Source organism: Ammodytes marinus, assembly GCF_949987685.1.
Source record: "Ammodytes marinus genome assembly, chromosome: 7".
Classification (NCBI taxonomy): Eukaryota; Metazoa; Chordata; class Actinopteri; order Uranoscopiformes; family Ammodytidae; genus Ammodytes; species Ammodytes marinus.
This window is the reverse complement of record NC_137211.1, coordinates 2,042,900-2,061,875: the sequence shown is the minus strand read 5'-3', so window position 1 is coordinate 2,061,875 and position 18,976 is coordinate 2,042,900. Positions and strand designations below refer to the sequence as shown.

Below are 18,976 nucleotides of genomic sequence, written 5' to 3'. Positions count from 1 at the left end.
TATGAAAGCTGCTCATAGGCGCAGAGAAGCAACAAGGAAGTATAATCCGGAAATTCCATGCGGCCCAAAGCATTACGTAGCATGGACGTAGCGGCATTATGGACCTATCAAGAAAGAGGGCGGCAAGCGTAGCGGACTGGAGGCGGGTGTCTCGTTCTGTAGCATCTAGCCTGGCGAAAACAAACTGAAAGCCGTTAAAAGCCGTTGGGCTAATAAAACGCTTGAGGTGGCGTTTTGAAATGAGAAAACTTACATTTTAATAGTATATGGTCTAAAGATAAGTATGAGCCTATGATTGATATCCAGAAAAAATGTGCAGAGACACAATCTTGTTCGCTGCTTGTAGGGGAGAACGGGGTAAGTAGGCACACTTTTTACTCTAGTGAGAATTGCTCATCACCAAAACATCTGTCAATAGCCATTCCTACATTAAATTGAAGCTTAAGGTGTTGGCTTGAAATGTGTGTCTCTCTTTTTTTCCAACTTATTGTAATGAAGAAGTAATTTACCATCAAAGACACTCTGACACATTGTGACAACCAACCCCATCAAGGGGTCGGTTGTCATACACTATGGGGTTGTTTGTCACAATGTTATCTTAATGGGAAAAATCTTAAAAAGAAGGCAATGAGGCAGAACCAAATTTGAAAGTTTAATTGCATTGTCAAGTTGACAAATAGGCCTACATAACTTACTGTAGCCTTGGCAGCTGGTCTAGTTTGGGATGCACTGGGTTGTTTTGATTTTGTTACCCTTTTTCCTTTTGCTTGCTAGCTGCCTTTTCCTGCTCTATTCTTTCCTTCTCTGGGGTGTCAGTGAGGATACAGCTTGACAATTTCTTTCGTTATTGGGTTCCTTTTCTGGCTGCAGCCTTGAGATAACATGTGACAACCAACCCCCCAAAAAATTTGACGACCAACCCCAACCTGAATTTCTTGCTAGCATCAAGGCCAACAACCATCTGACAACTAATTATCTTGCTAACAACAATCTAAACTATAGCTTACCCTTCACACTTTCTGAGGGTAACAAGTGTTTTGTTATAAACCCATTGTGTAAAAGCCTAGAAGAAAAATACTGAGAAGCAAAATATTTTGAATTTGACATGAAAAACACAAAACATCCTCTCACCTGAAATGCAGCTGTCTTCCTCCAAGGAAGTCTATGTATGTGACCTCTGATCCCAATTCTGGACCTTTTTTATATCAACATTTCAGAGCTAGCGCGCTGTGGTGGCGAGATATAACGAATGTGACATCCAACCCATGTGACAAATTACCCCGTTCTCCCCTACTGTGTGGACAGGGACATCTGCCTACGGGCCGCATGAAAATAAGCTCCACCCCTTACCATGCAATACCAATGGGTTGGCCACATGTCCATGCTGGCTGCTCGGAGAAGGCAGCATCCTGGGGGCCTGAGGCAGACAGGCAGACAGGCAGACAGGCAGACAGACAGACAGACAGACAGACAGACAGACAGACAGACAGACAGACAGACAGACAGACAGACAGACAGACAGACAGACAGACAGACAGACAGACAGACAGACAGACAGACAGACAGACAGACAGGCAGGCAGGCAGACAGACAGACAGACAGACAGACAGACAGACAGACAGACAGACAGACAGACAGGCAGGCAGTGATAAGAACACACCAAGAAGTTTAAACAATAACAAATGAAGGATGCATATAGTTGAAGGACCACTGTCCGTCCTGGGAGAGAGATCCCTTACCCTGTCGACTCTCCCTGAGATTTCTTCAAACTTTTTTTTATTCCCGGTAAAGGTTTTTTTTTACTGGGAGTTTTTTCTCAGCCGAGCTAAGGGTGTAAGGGCAGGGTGTCATATTGTATCATATTGTATGGAATGTAAAGCCCACTGAGGCAAATGTCTATTTGTGATATTGGGCTATACAAATAAAACTGATTTGATTTGATTTGATTTTACCCTTTACTATGGAAAGAATCTTGACTCTTCAAAGCACGTCAACACTGGCTAAAATATCTCCAATGCTGATTACATTACATACAAGCATCCATAGTACTATCTCTGCATGACAACATGTTACTATAACTTAACACCATGAAATGCGTAGCTCAGTACAAAGGCCTAGCAGTTACTCCACACACACACACACACACACACACACACACACACACACACACACACACACACACACACACACACACACACACACACACACACACACACACACACACACACACACACACACACACACACAGAGGACTATGTATGAATGGGTGCAGTGTGCAGGGCTGTATGGATGTGTTTTTATCTGTGTCATAACTTCTTGAACTTTGTCTTCCGTGACTTGTGGAGAATTTTTTTTTTTTACTGACCGATAATGTTTCATGTTCTGTTTTACGATCTGGGCCTTTTTCAAGTGGTTAAACTGACGGAGGAACAGTTACTCTACACACACACACACAAGCACACACACACACACACACACACACACACACGCACACACACAAGAACAAACGCACGCACACAAGCCCGCACACACACACACACACACACACACACACACTGAAGTTGCTCTACACACAAGACCAAATGTTAGTGTTAACTGTCCTTGTTCGCTGCAAAGGAAAGTAATGCACAAGCTTCAGTCCAAGGATTTTACAGAGACCGGAAAGTTTGCAAAACGCTTGATATTAAATCTTGAGTTTTAAAAGGTTTGAAATGTGCTTGAAATCGAAGCGTAGCAGCAACATATTTAGATAGATGGATAGATAGATGGATAGATGGATGGATGGATGGATGGATGGATGGATGGATGGATGGATGGATGGATGGATGGATGGATGGATGGATGGATGGATGGATGGATGGATGGATGGATGGATGGATGGATGGATGGATGGATGGATGGATGGATGGATAGATAGATAGATAGATAGATAGATAGATAGATAGATAGATAGATAGATAGATAGATAGATAGATAGATAGATAGATAGACAGACAGACAGACAGACAGACAGACAGACAGACAGACAGACAGACAGACAGACAGACAGACAGACAGACAGACAGACAGACAGACAGACAGACAGACAGACAGACAGACAGACAGACAGACAGATAGATAGATAGATAGATAGACAGACAGACAGACAGACAGACAGACAGACAGACAGACAGACAGCAAGCAAACTGGATGTATACTCACTCGCATGGCCCGGGGTAACTACCTTTGCACAACAACAGTCTGTTAGCTACTGTTAGGCGTAATAGTTTAGTAGGCCACCTAGCTTTACTTCAACATAACTACGCTGAGGGGAGGAGAATAATCATTTTTTCTCGCACAACCACAATTCAATGCGATCAAGCTGATTCATGTTAAAGATGTAACTGTAATAATAAAGAGACACATAACAACATTTTCCTGATACATTAAAACAGCAATATATATATATATATAGAATAATTAAAGTATAAAATATAAATATAAAAATATAAAATACAGTATATATATGGTAGATTCTCTGCTAGACAACATACTGTATAATATTTCAAAACGGTGGATCGACTCTTAGTATGAAATGTTTCTACAGAGAAGGAAAGAGATGCTCCAAAGCTAAAAATCTCTCCCACGTGCTTCACTGTCCCTTTGCCTCAATCTCTCTCTCTCTCTCCTCCCATCCCCCTCTCAATCCTCTCCTCCAGCCACGACCCACACACACACACACACACACACACACACACACACACACACACACACACACACACACACACACCCTCCTGACCTCTTTCCTTCTGCCTGGCCGCATCTTCCTCGACAGAGTATCTCTCTCCCTCTCTCTCTCTCTCCCCCCTCTCTGTCCCTCTCTCTCTCTCCCTCTCCCTCTCTCTCCCCCTCTCTCTCCCTCTCTCTCACACACACACACACACACACACACACACACACACACACACACACACACACACACACACACACACACACACACACTGCAGAGGTTTGGGCTCCACCCCTCTCTCCCCTCCCACACTGAACCTATGACACAGTCCACACCATCCTCAGTCTCCTTACACACATCACTCCCTTACAAATCTAGCTGATGCATTTCTTTTCTCAAGGCCAGTCAAGAAGGGCTGTAACCATACATCATGTAATCACCTGGTCAATGATCAAATTCCTTCGTGATTTTCTCTACTTATGACATCTATTGCAGCATGTCCGTCCTGGGAGAGGGATCCCTTACTTTGTCGACTCTCCCTGAGATTTCTTCAAATTTTTTAATCCCGGTAAAGGGTTTTTACTGGGAGTTTTTTCTCAGCCGAGCTAAGGGTGTAAGGGCAGGGTGTCATATTGTATCATATTGTATGGAATGTAAAGCCCATTGAGACAAATGTATTTGTGATTTTGGGCTATACAAATAAAACTGATTTGATCAATGCATAGCACCGATCATTGCATTATATCATAGAGCCCTGGAAAAAAATTAAGAGACCAGTATGGCTTTTTTTTTTTTTTTAAATCTTCATCTCTGCATTACTTAATGGAAATGACAATATTTTCAGGGGGAATTTGGTAGAAATGTTGTCAGTAGTTTATATTATAAAACCAAAATGTTCCTTCTACTCAAACATATGCCTATAAATAGTAAAACAAGAGACACTGAGTATTTGGAGTGGTCTCTTATTTTTTTCCAGAGCTGTATGTTGTAAAATACAGAATGCAATACAAGAGTCGCATCTTGGAAAATATTATTTTTATGAAACAGAAAGTTAAAGCAGTTTAGAATTTGAATTTTTCACACACAGACTTGGCGGCTACTGTATGAAGGAAGACTGCCATCTGCTGGCCATTAAACATAACCACGAGATGATTGTGCAAAAGGACATTGTAGTGTGTGTGTGTGTGTGTGTGTGTGTGTGTGTGTGTGTGTGTGTGTGTGTGTGTGTGTGTGTGTGTGTGTGTGTGTGTGTGTGTGTGTGTGTGTGTGTGTGTGTGTGTGTGTGTGTGTGTGTGTGTGTGTGAGTGACACCATTCAAATGGCATTTATAATGTTAAAGACCAATTTAAACAAGTGCTTTTGCTAAAATTACACTTGCTCTTTCTGCAACAATGTACAGACACAGTTATATTAATGGTAGTGTTGTACATATTGCAAGTTGCTTATTGTCTGTTTTAAATGCCAAATCTAACTAGTAATTAATGGAGATTATTTTCTGCATTTTTCTTCTTATACAGAAGTTTCACTTAATGTTAAAGTCATCCAGTTTGTATGACGTAAACTTGTACCTTCTGCTGTACGTCCAGGTTTTTTTCTTAGCAGTAGAATCAACAACTGAAACATTTCTTGGGCTCTTCTTGAGGATTTTTCTGAGCTCCTGCACCAGTGTCAGGGGGTAGGGAGGGGGGGACACCAGTTTGTAAACGCTGCCATACTGAGAAATACAGAGAGAGTTTTGTGGAGCTGATAAGGCTTAATCAACTTTGTGTCAACTCATTTGGCGATGGCTTGAATGTTACCGGCATTCATTTATATGGAAAAAGTTACACATTATAGCTTTAAAATAAGTTTTTGCTTTTATTTACTGTAGCGACATTCATTTATATGGGAAAAAGTTACGCACTGTAGGCTTTATCAACTTTTTGTCAACTCATTTGGCGATGGCTTGAACGAAATCGGCATTAATTCATGTGGAAAAAGTTACACACTATATCTTTAAAGCCTTTTTTCTTGAGATGTAAATAGATATTATTTTTTTCCTTCTCTCCTTCACAGAGGATTCTTCGTCAGAGAGCGGCAGTGGGTCCGGCCTTCCCGCTCTCACCCCTCCCTCCTCCTCCTCCACTGCTTTGATTGACAGCTCCGTCGTCAGGGAAACCGATGACATCATCAACGGCAACGGCAACGGAGGTCCCGCCCCTTTGGACTTCAGCACTTCTTCGCCCACTTCCTGTTTGTCATCACCGTGCGACGACCAACAACAACAGCAGCAGCAGCCAGTCAACCTGAACGCATCATCAACAGTGGCCCGGAACAATAATGCATTATCACCGTCGCAGTCGTCATCAACAGTGGCCATAAGCAACAACACATCGCCACACACACACCTTCCCGTAACCGTGTCAGCGGCGGCCGCGGCGTTGCTAGGGGCGTTACATCCAAACGCGCCCGAAGAGCTACGTAGGAAATACCCGCTAGCCGCCAAACCGCCGCTGACGCACACACACAGTCTACACACACACAACGCACACACACACACACCCAACACACACACACACACCGCGGAGATACGACTGGACCGAGACGGAAGGGACTGTGGGAGCAAGGTGAGAGAATTAGGAAGACACACACAAACACACACGCATGTTCGCGCACTCACACACACGCGCACACACACACACACACACACACACACACACACACACACACAATAGAAAAGGTATTAGAACATGTTTCTAACATGATTTAAAGCATGACAAAGAGGGGATCTGAAAAATATCCACTGTTTGCTCGGCGGTCCCCTTTTGGTGAATGTGTAACGATATTAAAGTCCACTGTTAGATAGGTACGCGAGTGTATGCACAGACACACACACACACACACACACACACACACAAGCACACACACACACACACACACACACACACACACACACACACACACACACACACACACACACACACACACACACACCCCTATAGTCAGTCGGAGAATAATCCATTTACCTACTCAGTGTGAAAAACTAAATTGATGCCAGGTGGAGAAGACACGTCGACATCTACTTTTGATTAATGTAATTACCACAAACCATTACAGGCGTACACAGGTCGCCAAATGCAACTAGAAAATAAAAAATATGGTGTGTGTGTGTGTGTGTGTGTGTGTGTGTGTGTGTGTGTGTGTGTGTGTGTGTGTGTGTGTGTGTGTGTGTGTGTGTGTGTGTGTGTGTGTGTGTGTGTGTGTGTGTGTGTGTGTGAGAGAGAGGTACAGGGTATTCATAGGAAAGCTCTCTCCTCCATATCCTTTCTTTCGTTCTTTCTCTCACCGTCTTTGTTCGGAGCTGAATAGCAAAATATGACAAACAAAATGATGTCCTTGGATGGTAATGCATTACCGCCAGACACTCACACAGCTCCATACAAAACACAGACAGACAGACAGACAGACAGACAGACAGACAGACAGACAGACAGACAGACACACACACACACACACACACACACACACACACACACACACACACACACACACACACACACACACACACACACACACACACACACACACAGCTCCATACAAAACACAGACAGACAGAGAGAGAGACACACACACACACACACGCACACGCACACGCACACGCACACGCACACACACACACACACACACAGCTCCATACAAAACACAGACAGACAGACAGACAGACAGACAGACAGACAGACAGACAGACAGAGACACACACACACACACACGCACACACACACACACACACACACACACACACACACACACACACACACACACACACACACACACACACACACACACACACACACGTGCAACTTTGTTTGTGCACCGGCCTTCAGATTCCTTCTAGTCATTTAGATCTCTGGTATAGAAAAACATATACGGCTGTATGCTTTTAGAGGAATAGTGTCTACAGTGAATATCTCCTCATGATCCGCTACCTGTCTGTACTGTGTGTGCACTGAAAACAAATCTAGGTTGCGTTCCGAATCGCATACTTTCTACTATATAGTATGTAGAAAAAAGATTTAGGATGTCCCGATTCTTGTGGCCAGATTTAGGATGGTTAGAAGTACCCGGATGTCCTACGTCATGCGTCCAAGATTGTTAGTGTTGAAAAGTGCATCCTATTTGGGCGATTCTGACCCACAATCCAGTGCGCACGTGAAGTGACGTCACATCGACGAAGCCTCCATATGAAAACAAACGGGGATGCAACGGATATAAAAGCAAGAGGCAAGATCAAGGCGCGATGTTATGATGAAATAAGAGAGTAAAAGTATGTCCCAATAGTATGCCTACTGCATCCTAACTAGATTATTTCTATCGTCGGATGTAGTATGTAGAATAGAAAAAAGAAAGAGTATGCGATTCGGAACGCAACCCTAGTTTTCATACGCAGCCTAGGCCTTGTAAACGGGCATATGTTGCTACTGTAGCTATGGTGGATCCCTTTGTTTACATGCCAGTTTACAGAGCCTAGACTGTGTATTGACACCACAGGTAGCGGATTGTGAGCAGATATATTCACTGATTTTGATGAAAAGCATTCTCCAGAATCACTGAGTCCACCTTTAAGGGCATGATAAATATGTGAAATAAACCATTTAGATGTTGTCATGTTCAGCCAAATGTCTTGAGAGTTTACTTTGCAAATGTTGTGTTTCCATCTCACACATGGAGATATTCATAAAGCATTCTATATCAATGGGTAAAATAGTAGATACATACAGACAGTACATGGATAGACTTTTTTTTTTTTTTTTTAAGATATTTTTTGGGCATTTTTATGCTTTATTGATAGTGCAGAGAGACAGAGGCGAAATGGGGCAGAGAGGGGAGTGACATGCAGAGAACGACCGCGGGCGGGAATCGAACCCGGGTCCGCTGCTGGGCCCGGCCCATGGGGGGGGACGCCCTACCAACTGAGCTGAAGGCGCCCCCCAGTACATGGATAGACTTAATTAAAGCAAACACAGTAACACTTACCGTGTGTGTGTGTGTGTGTGTGTGTGTGTGTGTGTGTGTGTGTGTGTGTGTGTGTGTGTGTGTGTGTGTGTGTGTGTGTGTGTGTGTGTGTGTGTGTGTGTGTGTGTGTGTGTGTGTGTGTGTGTGTGTGTGTGTGTGTGTGTGTGTGTGTGTGTGTGTGTGTGTGTGTGTGCGTGCGTGTGTGTGTGTGTGTGTGTGTGTGTGTGTGTGTCTCCAGTCCCCTCACTCCAGTGACAGCGTGAGCGCCGAGGACCTGACTACGGGTCGCCACGGCAACCAGGTCGCCCCCGACGACGATGACGACGACCACGACGACCACGACGACAACGACAAAATCAACGACACGGAAGGACACGACCCAGAGAGACTGAAGGCCTTCAATGTGAGGAAAACAAACACACACACACACACACTGCAGACACACACAGACAGACACAGACAGACAGACAGACAGACAGACAGACAGACAGACACTGAAGGCCTTCAATGTGAGGAAAACAAACACACACACACACACACACTGCAGACACACAGACAGACAGACAGACAGACAGACAGACAGACAGACAGACAGACACACACACACACACACACACACACAGACAGACAGACAGACAGACAGACAGACACTGAAGGCCTTCAATGTGAGGAAAACAAACACACACACACAGACACACAGACACACACACACACAGACAGACAGACAGACAGACAGACAGACAGACAGACAGACACTGAAGGCCTTCAATGTGAGGAAAACAAACACACACACACAGACACACACACACACACACACACTAACATCCCTATTGTCTCTCTCCCCCTGCAGATGTTTGTGCGTCTCTTCGTGGATGAGAACTTGGACAGAATGGTTCCGATCTCGAAGCAGCCCAAGGAGAAGATCCAGGCCATCATCGAGTCCTGCAGCCGCCAGTTCCCCGAGCTGCAGCAACGCGCTCGCAAACGCATACGCACCTACCTCAAGTCCTGCAGACGCATGAAGAAGAGCGGCATGGAGGTACTGTCTGTCTGTCTGTCTGTCTGTGTGGGGGAGTGTGTGTCTGTCTGTCTGTCTGTCTGTCTGTGTGTGTGGGGGAGTGTGTGTCTGTGTGTCTGTCTGTGTGTGTGGGGGAGTGTCTGTCTGTCTGTCTGTCTGTCTGTGTGGGGGAGTGTCTGTCTGTCTGTCTGTCTGTCTGTCTGTCTGTGTGGGGGAGTGTCTGTCTGTGTGTCTGTCTGTCTGTCTGTACGTGTCCCAGCTACCTCAAGTCCTGCAGACGCATGAAGAAGAGTGGCATGGAGGTAATGTGTCTGTCTGTCTGTCTGTCTGTCTGTCTGTCTGTCTGTGTGGGGGAGTGTGTGTGTGTGTGTGTGTGTGTGTGTGTGTGTGTGTGGGGGAGTGTGTGTGTGTCTGTCTGTCTGTCTGTCTGTCTGTCTGTCTGTGTGTGTGTGTGTGTGTGTGTGTGTGTGTGTGTGTGTGTGTGTGTGTGTGTGTTATATCTCAATATTTTCCTGCTATTGCCGATCATTTAATTTTTCCATAAAAAATTTCAGAATATAGTTGAAAAGTCCCCTAAAATATATTTTTAGAATTTGTTTACATAGTTATTTTCTTCAACCCTGCTTACACCAACATTTGCAAACCCATAACCCATAAAAAAAACCCTCTTGCCCTCGCCAGTAAGTAAAAGGTCTCCAAAGTTAATCCAGGAATGCACTACAACATCAAAATCTTCCACATGTTTATTTTATTTTTTAAAGGTGCAGTGTGTAATATGACATCATCAAGAAAGTTTTACAAAGTTCTAGAATGCAACGCTCCCTGGGTAACCCCACCCCTTTAGAATAACAACAGAAGCTACAGTGGCCTTCAAGGACAAGATCAATTCAAAATGTTAAACAATGCACCTGATGACATTCCAACTATGACACTTTCAAGATGGCGACACTAGGCCTTGGTCCAAAATATGCAGAAATATGGACATATATGAGACCCTTTCTAAGGAAAAAAATAATAATTCAAAACATTTTTTTCAGCTATTATGCACTAAATTAAATGTACTTATGGATATTATAATTACTTTCTACAAAATCTGCTAGGAAATAAAACCCAAAATTCTACACACTGCAGGTTTATATCCAAAATTTACCATTTGCATGATCAAAATGCTGTAAAAAAAGAAACCTCCTTGTACTTATATTGTACATACCTAAACATTCTATAGTATAAAATGTATTTCATTAATATAGAACTCATAGAAGCCACATCAATGCAAGTTAACACATCTCAAACTGAATACACCGCAGCTTTCAAATTCACACACACACACACACACACACACACACACACACACACACACACACACACACACACACACACACACACACACACACACACACACACACACACACACACACACACACACACACACACACACACACACACACACACACACACACACACACAGACACACACACACACTCTCTCTCTCACACACACACACACATTCCATTTTTCTCGTTCCTATATCACACACACGCACGCACAGTGAATTCACTGCAACAAAACAATTATCATCTTTTCTTAACCGATGGTTTAAATGTGTCCGTAAATGAGTTGTAACTATGGAAACAACACGCTCTGGTGGCACTTCAGTTCACAGATGTGACACGGTGCAGAATGTCTAAACATAGGAACGAGAAAAATGGAAAACTTACTTAAATTCTTCATATTCGTCTATTAAGCTCACATATTTCTTCACGTTTGGAGTGTGTGTGTTTGTGTGTGTGTGTGTGTGTGAGAGAGAGAGAGTGTGTGTGTCTGTGTGCGTGTGGGTAGGTGTGTGTGTGTGTGTGTGTGTGTGTGTGTGTGTGTGTGTGTGTGTGTGTGTGTGTGTGTGTGTGCGTGCGTGTGTGACTTATAACTCAAATATATAATGAGAGAAGCTCTCGCTGTCGGCACACCCCACTCTGCTCAGCTTGACACTCTGAGAGTCTAAATATAAACGTCAACACTTTACTAACTGGTTAAAGGTTGAGAATGCCTATTAAACTAAACCTGCATTCCAAATCACATACTTTTTCTCTTTACTACACTACATACCAAAGTACAGAAGAGTTTTAGGGCCACAGACAGGAGAGAAAAAAAATCAGATAAGGATGATTTGTTCTCATTATGTCGAGAAATGTCTAAAATAAAGACGAATATTCCAAAATGCTATTGGAATTAGTGGGGCATTTATGTATTTTCAGCATACTACAATTGACGTGCATGTATTGGGACATACTAAATCTTTATCTGGCACACTAAATAGTAGGGAAGTATGGGGATTGGAACGCAGGGTTAATGCTTTTTTATAGTATTGGCAACTATACTGGTCACTGGTCTATTTGTTGGTCAATATTTTTGTCTATGTATCTTCCATAACATGTCTTCTCTCATACTAGTATAAATCAAAAGGTCCAACATGTACATTCAGGTGTTTATTTGACTAAACCTTGTCTGTTTGCGTCTGTATATTTCTCCTATACAACCATCTTTAACAGACATTATCTCAACATTACATTTTTTTTTTCAATACTCTGAAGCAAAAGATCTCAACTTCTAAAGCACTTACATCAACTAAACTTTCCATAATCATTCTTAGCACTATTCTGAAGGTTATTACAGAAGGATTTGTTCATATTTTATTAATTGTCTGATTTATGAGACATTTAGTTATTTAAAACATGCAGAAAATACATTTTTAAGACTGGCACATAACTAAAAGAAAAAAATTTAAATGAAAAAATGATGTAGCCAAAATCTGTCCTGTAAAATCTTTGGACACTAATATGTAAAAATAAAAAATAAATAAAAATTAAGATTTTAACTCACTCACATTTTTGGTTTTTATAAAGATGCAAATGTAAGCATATTCAGCTAGATATTTCCAAATAACCATTTTCTTTCAAACATAAAAAAAAAAAAAAAAAAAAAAAATTATTAAAAGATTATTTTAAAGTAAGAAATCAAATGGCAAAGTTATATGGTAATATCTTTAAGTTAAACATGTGTTACCCTATTCACCTGCAGTGTCTTACAGAAGAGCCAGTCACCTAAATGTCTCTACTGCCCCCCAGTGGTGAAGCCTGATACTAAACTTTGAGTTAATACACTGTACTATAGTCATAAGGGAGATAGTTCTGTGAATGAAAGAGCAGCTTGTAAATGTAAAAAAAAAACAATCTTCCAGTTTGTCTCACAAAGGAAGAATGATGTTTATTCAGAAATATATATATATATTCAGATATATTCCTTACGTAGGTTTCTTCTTGTTAATGTAAAGGTGCAGTGTGTAATATGACATCATCAAGAAAGTTCTACAAAGTTCTAGAATGCAACACTCCCTGGGTAACCCCACCACTTTCGAATAATAACAGAAGCTACAGTGGCCTTCAAGGACAAGAACAATTCTAAATTTTAAACAATGCACCTGATGACATTCCAACTATGACACTTTCAAGATGGCGGCACTAGGCCTTGGTCCAAAATATGCAGAAATATGGACATATATGACACCCTTTCTAAGGGGAAAAAAATAATAAAACATTTTTTTTCAGCTATTATGCACTAAATTAAATGTACTTATGGATATTATAATTACTTTCTACAAAATCTGCTAGGAAATAAAACCCAAAATTCTACACACTGCAGGTTTAAGCAATATACGTATAACTACAACCACAATTCAGATGTGTTTTCTGCTTCATTCTAGTAATTTTTTTTTTTCTAAACATTTTCTCTGCAATAATTGTTAGTAAATTGGTGGGAACTTTTGGGTGTCCCTTTGCTTGGTATTCAATGCACACACACACACACACACACACACACACACACACACACACACACACACACACACACACACACACACACACACACACACACACACACACACACAGTCTCTTTAGGGCGACTGTGGCTCAGTTGGTAGAGCGGGTCGGCCGATGATCAAAGGGTTGGAGGTTCGATCCCCACCCTGCCACCTGTATCATAGTTGTTGTGTCCTTGGGCAAGACACTTCACCCACCTTGCCTTGTGTGAATGTCGATAGTTAGCCTGCTGCTATCGGTGTATGAATGTGTGTGTGAATGGTAACGTAGGAAAGGAAAACAGGTCTCCCTTGCAAAAGAGTCTTCGGTCTCAATGGGATTTACCTGTATAAATAAAGGTTAGAAAAGACAGTCTAGCTGAAGATGTTTTGTTGATTATTTCTCCTTATACATAATGATATAACGGCCCGTCGCTGTAATTCACTGGATTATATTTTCTAATAATCATGTTTTTCTCATGTTTTGTGTGTAGACGCGTCCGACTCCCCCTCACCTCACCTCGGCCATGGCTGAGAACATCCTGGCTGCTGCCTGCGAGAGCGAGACACGCAACGCAGCCAAGAGGATGCGCCTTGATGCCTATCATGTAGGTATCTGTGTGTGTGTGTGTGCGTGTGTGTGTGTGTGTGTGTGTGTGTGTGTGTCTCTGTGTGTGTGAATATGTGTGTGTGCGTGTGTGTGTCTCGGTGTGTGAGCATGTGTCTGTGTCTCGGTGTGTGTGTTTTACCTAATGTATATGTAATTGAGTAAGTAAATCTTTATATATATCGCACTTTTTTAAACACACAGTTAAAAAGTACTTTTCACACATGTGCAAAATGCATGTGAACAAATAAGTCCCCTACTGCTGAAGTACGGGGCTACTATGTGCCTGCATGGAAGACAAATGGCTATGCAAAGTTTTTTCTTGATATAGACTTGAAAATAAATTCAATACATTTTAGTCTTGTCTGTTATTCCCTGTCCTAGGATGATCAGATCTGTGTGGATAAGCCAGTGAGGGAGCCTGCATCTATGGCTTACTCTGCCTACTCTCTGACTCTGTCAAATACTGCATTTAATCATAGTTCTAATCATCAAAGATCTGTTTTTAGCTCGTCAACTTCTCATCTTAGTCATAGTAATCGCTGACAAAAAGGCATTAAAAAAAGTTGTTGACAGACATTTTTTCAATAATAATAATAATAATAATAATAATAATAATAATAATAATAATAATAATAATAATAATAATAATAATAATAATAATAATAATAATAATAATAATAATAATAATAATAACCAATACTTTTCTTATTCTGGGGACTCGGACATGTCTTCTTAATATCAGTTTCAAATTCTTTTTTTGTGTACATTATTTTGAAAAGCCTTTAACATCCCATTTCCTGTTTTAGGATTATAAGAAGAACGTTTTTGACAAACATTTTTACTCCTTTGACAAAATGAACACTTCCACAGACTCATTTAGAAGATAATAATAATATATAATTATTTTGAAAAGCGCTTAAAGGGGCAGTGTGTAATATGACATCATCAAGAAAGGTCTAGAATGCAACGCTCCCTGGGCAACCCCACCCCTTTTGAATAATAACAGAAGCTACAGTGGCCTTCAAGGACAAGAACAATTCTAAATTCCAAACAATGCACCTGATGACATTCCAAAAACATGGATGCCTCCATAAGACTTGCCCTCTCAATGTACAAAATGTAATATTAATATTTGTAATTTTCCGCTCAGGAGGATAATTCAGATGATTGGCAGAGGTGATGTTACACCAATGAGGACATATTTAATGAGGATATTGATTTTAGCTAATAAATTACTTGAAATGTTACACAGTGCCCCTTTAACACCCCATATCTTGTCCTGTTTGTCCTAGGATGATCAGATCTGTGTGGATAAGTCCTCTGGTGTGAGGGAGCCTGCTTCCCTGGCTCACTCTGCTTACTCTCTGGCAGCCTCAGCCTTCTCCTCCGCTCAGCAGGACTCTCCTCTCTACATCAACGGGGCCGGCCTTAGCTACGGCTACCGTGGTTACCCCGTCCAACACCCCGTCTCCCTGACGACAGGAGCGGCTGCCCAGGGCAACGGTGAGGATGGGGGGAGGGGGTCAAAGATTATATATAGAAAACTTTTCATACAGTAACATTTAAGCAAAGGTATCATAAAAGAATACAAACAGATCAGTAATTGAGTAGTTGAAGCTGCTCCAAGGAACTTTCAGTTTGTGTTAATTCTAGCTGTAACTTTGGACAAAAGCAGCAGTGTTTTTTACTACACCAAAAATAGCATTCTTTGTACTGATGGTCTCGTTTGCTGTTAGATGTCATGTTTGATCATCAGAGGAAAAATGACTGTTTCAGAAATATTTAACAGTTCCTCGTAGCTCCTTTTATAAGATATGAAAAGATAGACTTTGGACCTGCTGACACACAGACACACACAGACACACACACACACACACACACACACACACACACACACACACACACACACACACACACACACACACACTGCCTTTATGCAAAATCATTCTAACCTATCTTCCCCTCCCTTCCCATTCAGGCCCTGCCGACCTCAGTATGAAATCTGCCAACAACATCATCTCAAACTCCTCCCCTTCCGCCGGCTCAGCGAATCACAGCCTTGTAGCGCGGGGCAACGGGGCTGTCGGGGGCGGGGCTTCCACCCAGCTCAGCCAACCAGAGATCACCGCCGTGCGTCAGCTGATCGCAGGCTACCGGGAGTCGGCCGCCTTCCTGCTCAGGTCCGCGGACGAGCTCGAGAATCTCATACTGCAGCAGAACTAAACAAAATGAAATACACACACACACACACATACGACGCAGACACACACACACACACACACACACACACACACACACACACATACGACGCAGACACACACACACACGCAGACACAAGACGCAGACACACGCACGCAGACACACACACAGATGACGCCAACACACACAGACAAACACACACATTAAGCAGACACACACTCATGACGCAAACACACACACACACACACACTTCCCTTAATGTTTGTTTGGAGTCCCCTAACCTCTTTCAATCGGGGTGAGTTGTTTTTCTTCTCAGCTGCCTTCTGCGTTCAGAACCTGTGGAAAAAAAAATAAAAAATTGGTGTAAAAAGTGGAAAAAAATCACCATTATCTCCTACAACCTCAATCCATCCCAAATACAAAAATCTCACAATCAGAAGAGGGAAGAAGTGTGGACAAGAGAGGAACTTTACAAACAAAGGCGGCGGTCCATGTTGGTTTAAGAAGAAAGAAAAAAAGACATTGCCTATGTGTGGGTGAAAAAAGTGAATTTTTTTGAGTTTTGATTGATGGTTTCCCCCTTTGGGCCAAACGCCATCTTATTATGATAATTTTGAGCAATTTAAATTAAAAAAGAGAATAAATAACAATTCCCCCAAATGAGTACTACTGAAGATGTGTGTTAAATGACAAGGAAGTAATTTTGAGTTGATTGAAGATTGAAGATTGAAGATTTCGATTTTTTTGACGGGAGTTTTTTTTTTCTCAAACTTTTTCCCCTTTTTTTTTTAAAACTGTTTTTTTTTAAATTCTTCCCAAGTGACTGAAAGAAAGATTTGCGGTTTGACTTATCTTCAAAGAAAGCACTAAATACGGAGAAATACTTTTTGAGTCCGTTGGGGCGAAAGGACGGCTGGAAACTGGAAAAGAGAAAAAAAAATTGGAGAGGAAATCTTTTTTTTTTTGTGCTCGCTTGTATATAAGCTCTCTGTGTCCTATAGCACTTTTCCCTCAAACCCAGACTGACCCTACACACACACACACACACACACACACACACACACACACACACACACACCCTTCCTCACCCCTTTTTACCCAGGGAGCAACTTGCTACTTATGCATCCAAGACGCCATGATGACCACCAGGAAATACCTCAAATCAGACCTGCCATTTTCCATATTCCACACACACACACACACACACACACACACACACACACACACACACACACACACACACACACACACACACACACACACACACCACAAGCCAGTTTACTTCTACTTACTTATTTACCACCCGATGTCTTCAAGGTTTATAAATATATATATTTTATTTTTATTTTTTTTGTGCGGGGGAGGAAAAATCAAACCCGTCTCGCGCTAAAGACTAATGTTTTGTGAAAGCGCCGAAGGAAGGAAGGAAGGAAGCATTTCAAGAACTGATGTAAAAACTTTTCGAAAAACACTGAAAAACTTTTTTGCTCTTATCTGTGCGGGTTTGTTTGTTTGTTCGTGTGCTGCTGTAAATATTAATCAAATCGTCTTGAAAAAAACTTGAGAGGAATCAGAGTTTTTGGAGTTGATCAGAGCGTGTTTTACCTTCTCGAAGAGGATGAGGAGGAGGAGGAGAGGGGTTCGATATGTATCACTGGTGGCAAATCTTTAATCTGTGTGCACTGGAAAAAATGGAAAAAGTTTGGAAAGTTCAAATTTTAACGGCAACTGTCTTGAGTTTTGAGGCTAAAATTAAAACGACTAAGTTTTTTTTTTAAAGATATTTTTTGGGCCATTTTTATGCTTTATTGATAGTGCAGAGAGACAGAGGTGAAATGGGGCAGAGAGGGGAGTGACATGCAGAGAACGACCGCGGGTGGGAATCGAACCCGGGTCTGCTGCTGGGCCCGGCCCGGGAGGGGGACGCCTTGCCAACTGAGCTAAAGGCGCCCCCTAAAACGACTAAGTTTGAAGAAAAAATTCCAAAATAGGAGCCAACTAATTATCTTGTGTTGAGATAACTTATTATTCAGATGTTAACGTAATGTGTGCAAACCTATTTCATGTCAGAAAGTTTTAACACTGTTTGATGCTTGAATCAACATTTTGACCGACTTGGTTTTGTTGAAAGAGAATTAGTTGGTGCAACTCTTATTGTTTGAAATTCTTAGTAATATGTGGAACTCAAAATTTAAACAACATTTTTTACATAACAGGTTTCATTTCATATTTCATGTTTCTGTATGAAAAATACATTTTCTTTACATTTCAGTCGGCTCAAAGTCAGACAGTGTTCCTTCAAACTTTTAGATTCAGTTTTGGCCTCAAAACTCAAAAATCAACTGCAGACAGATTCCTTAAAAAAATATCAATCTTTATAACTTTTTGATTTTTACTGTTAAGTGCTTCTAACGCCACTGAACACCTCAGCATTTTTCTTCTTCCTCTCCTCAATTGGACCTACTCTTCACTCTTCTTCATGGACCTATATAAGAGTAGGAGGACTATATAGACCTCCACTGGAGGACTGCTCTGTCTTACTGTGTGTGTCTGTTCGACTCTGAGAGAGATGGCCATTACTATTGTTATTAATATAAT

At 41.7% G+C, this 18,976-nt stretch overlaps 1 protein-coding gene across 1 annotated transcript in view; it reads left to right on the top strand.

Moving 5' to 3' along the window:
* Window positions 1-16,402, top strand: part of LOC307253536 (nucleolar protein 4-like) — a gene marked incomplete at both ends in the record, with an annotated part of 36,559 nt that extends 20,157 nt beyond the window's left edge. Inside the window, 7 exons of the mRNA XM_080031643.1 lie at window positions 5,767-6,315; window positions 8,940-9,104; window positions 9,552-9,740; window positions 14,064-14,177; window positions 14,561-14,639; window positions 15,557-15,682; window positions 16,158-16,402. Coding sequence (XP_079887769.1) covers window positions 5,767-6,315; window positions 8,940-9,104; window positions 9,552-9,740; window positions 14,064-14,177; window positions 14,561-14,639; window positions 15,557-15,682; window positions 16,158-16,402 — 1,467 coding nt within the window. The remainder of the gene's footprint in view (window positions 1-5,766; window positions 6,316-8,939; window positions 9,105-9,551; window positions 9,741-14,063; window positions 14,178-14,560; window positions 14,640-15,556; window positions 15,683-16,157) is intronic.
* Window positions 16,403-18,976: the final 2,574 nt, after the last annotated feature.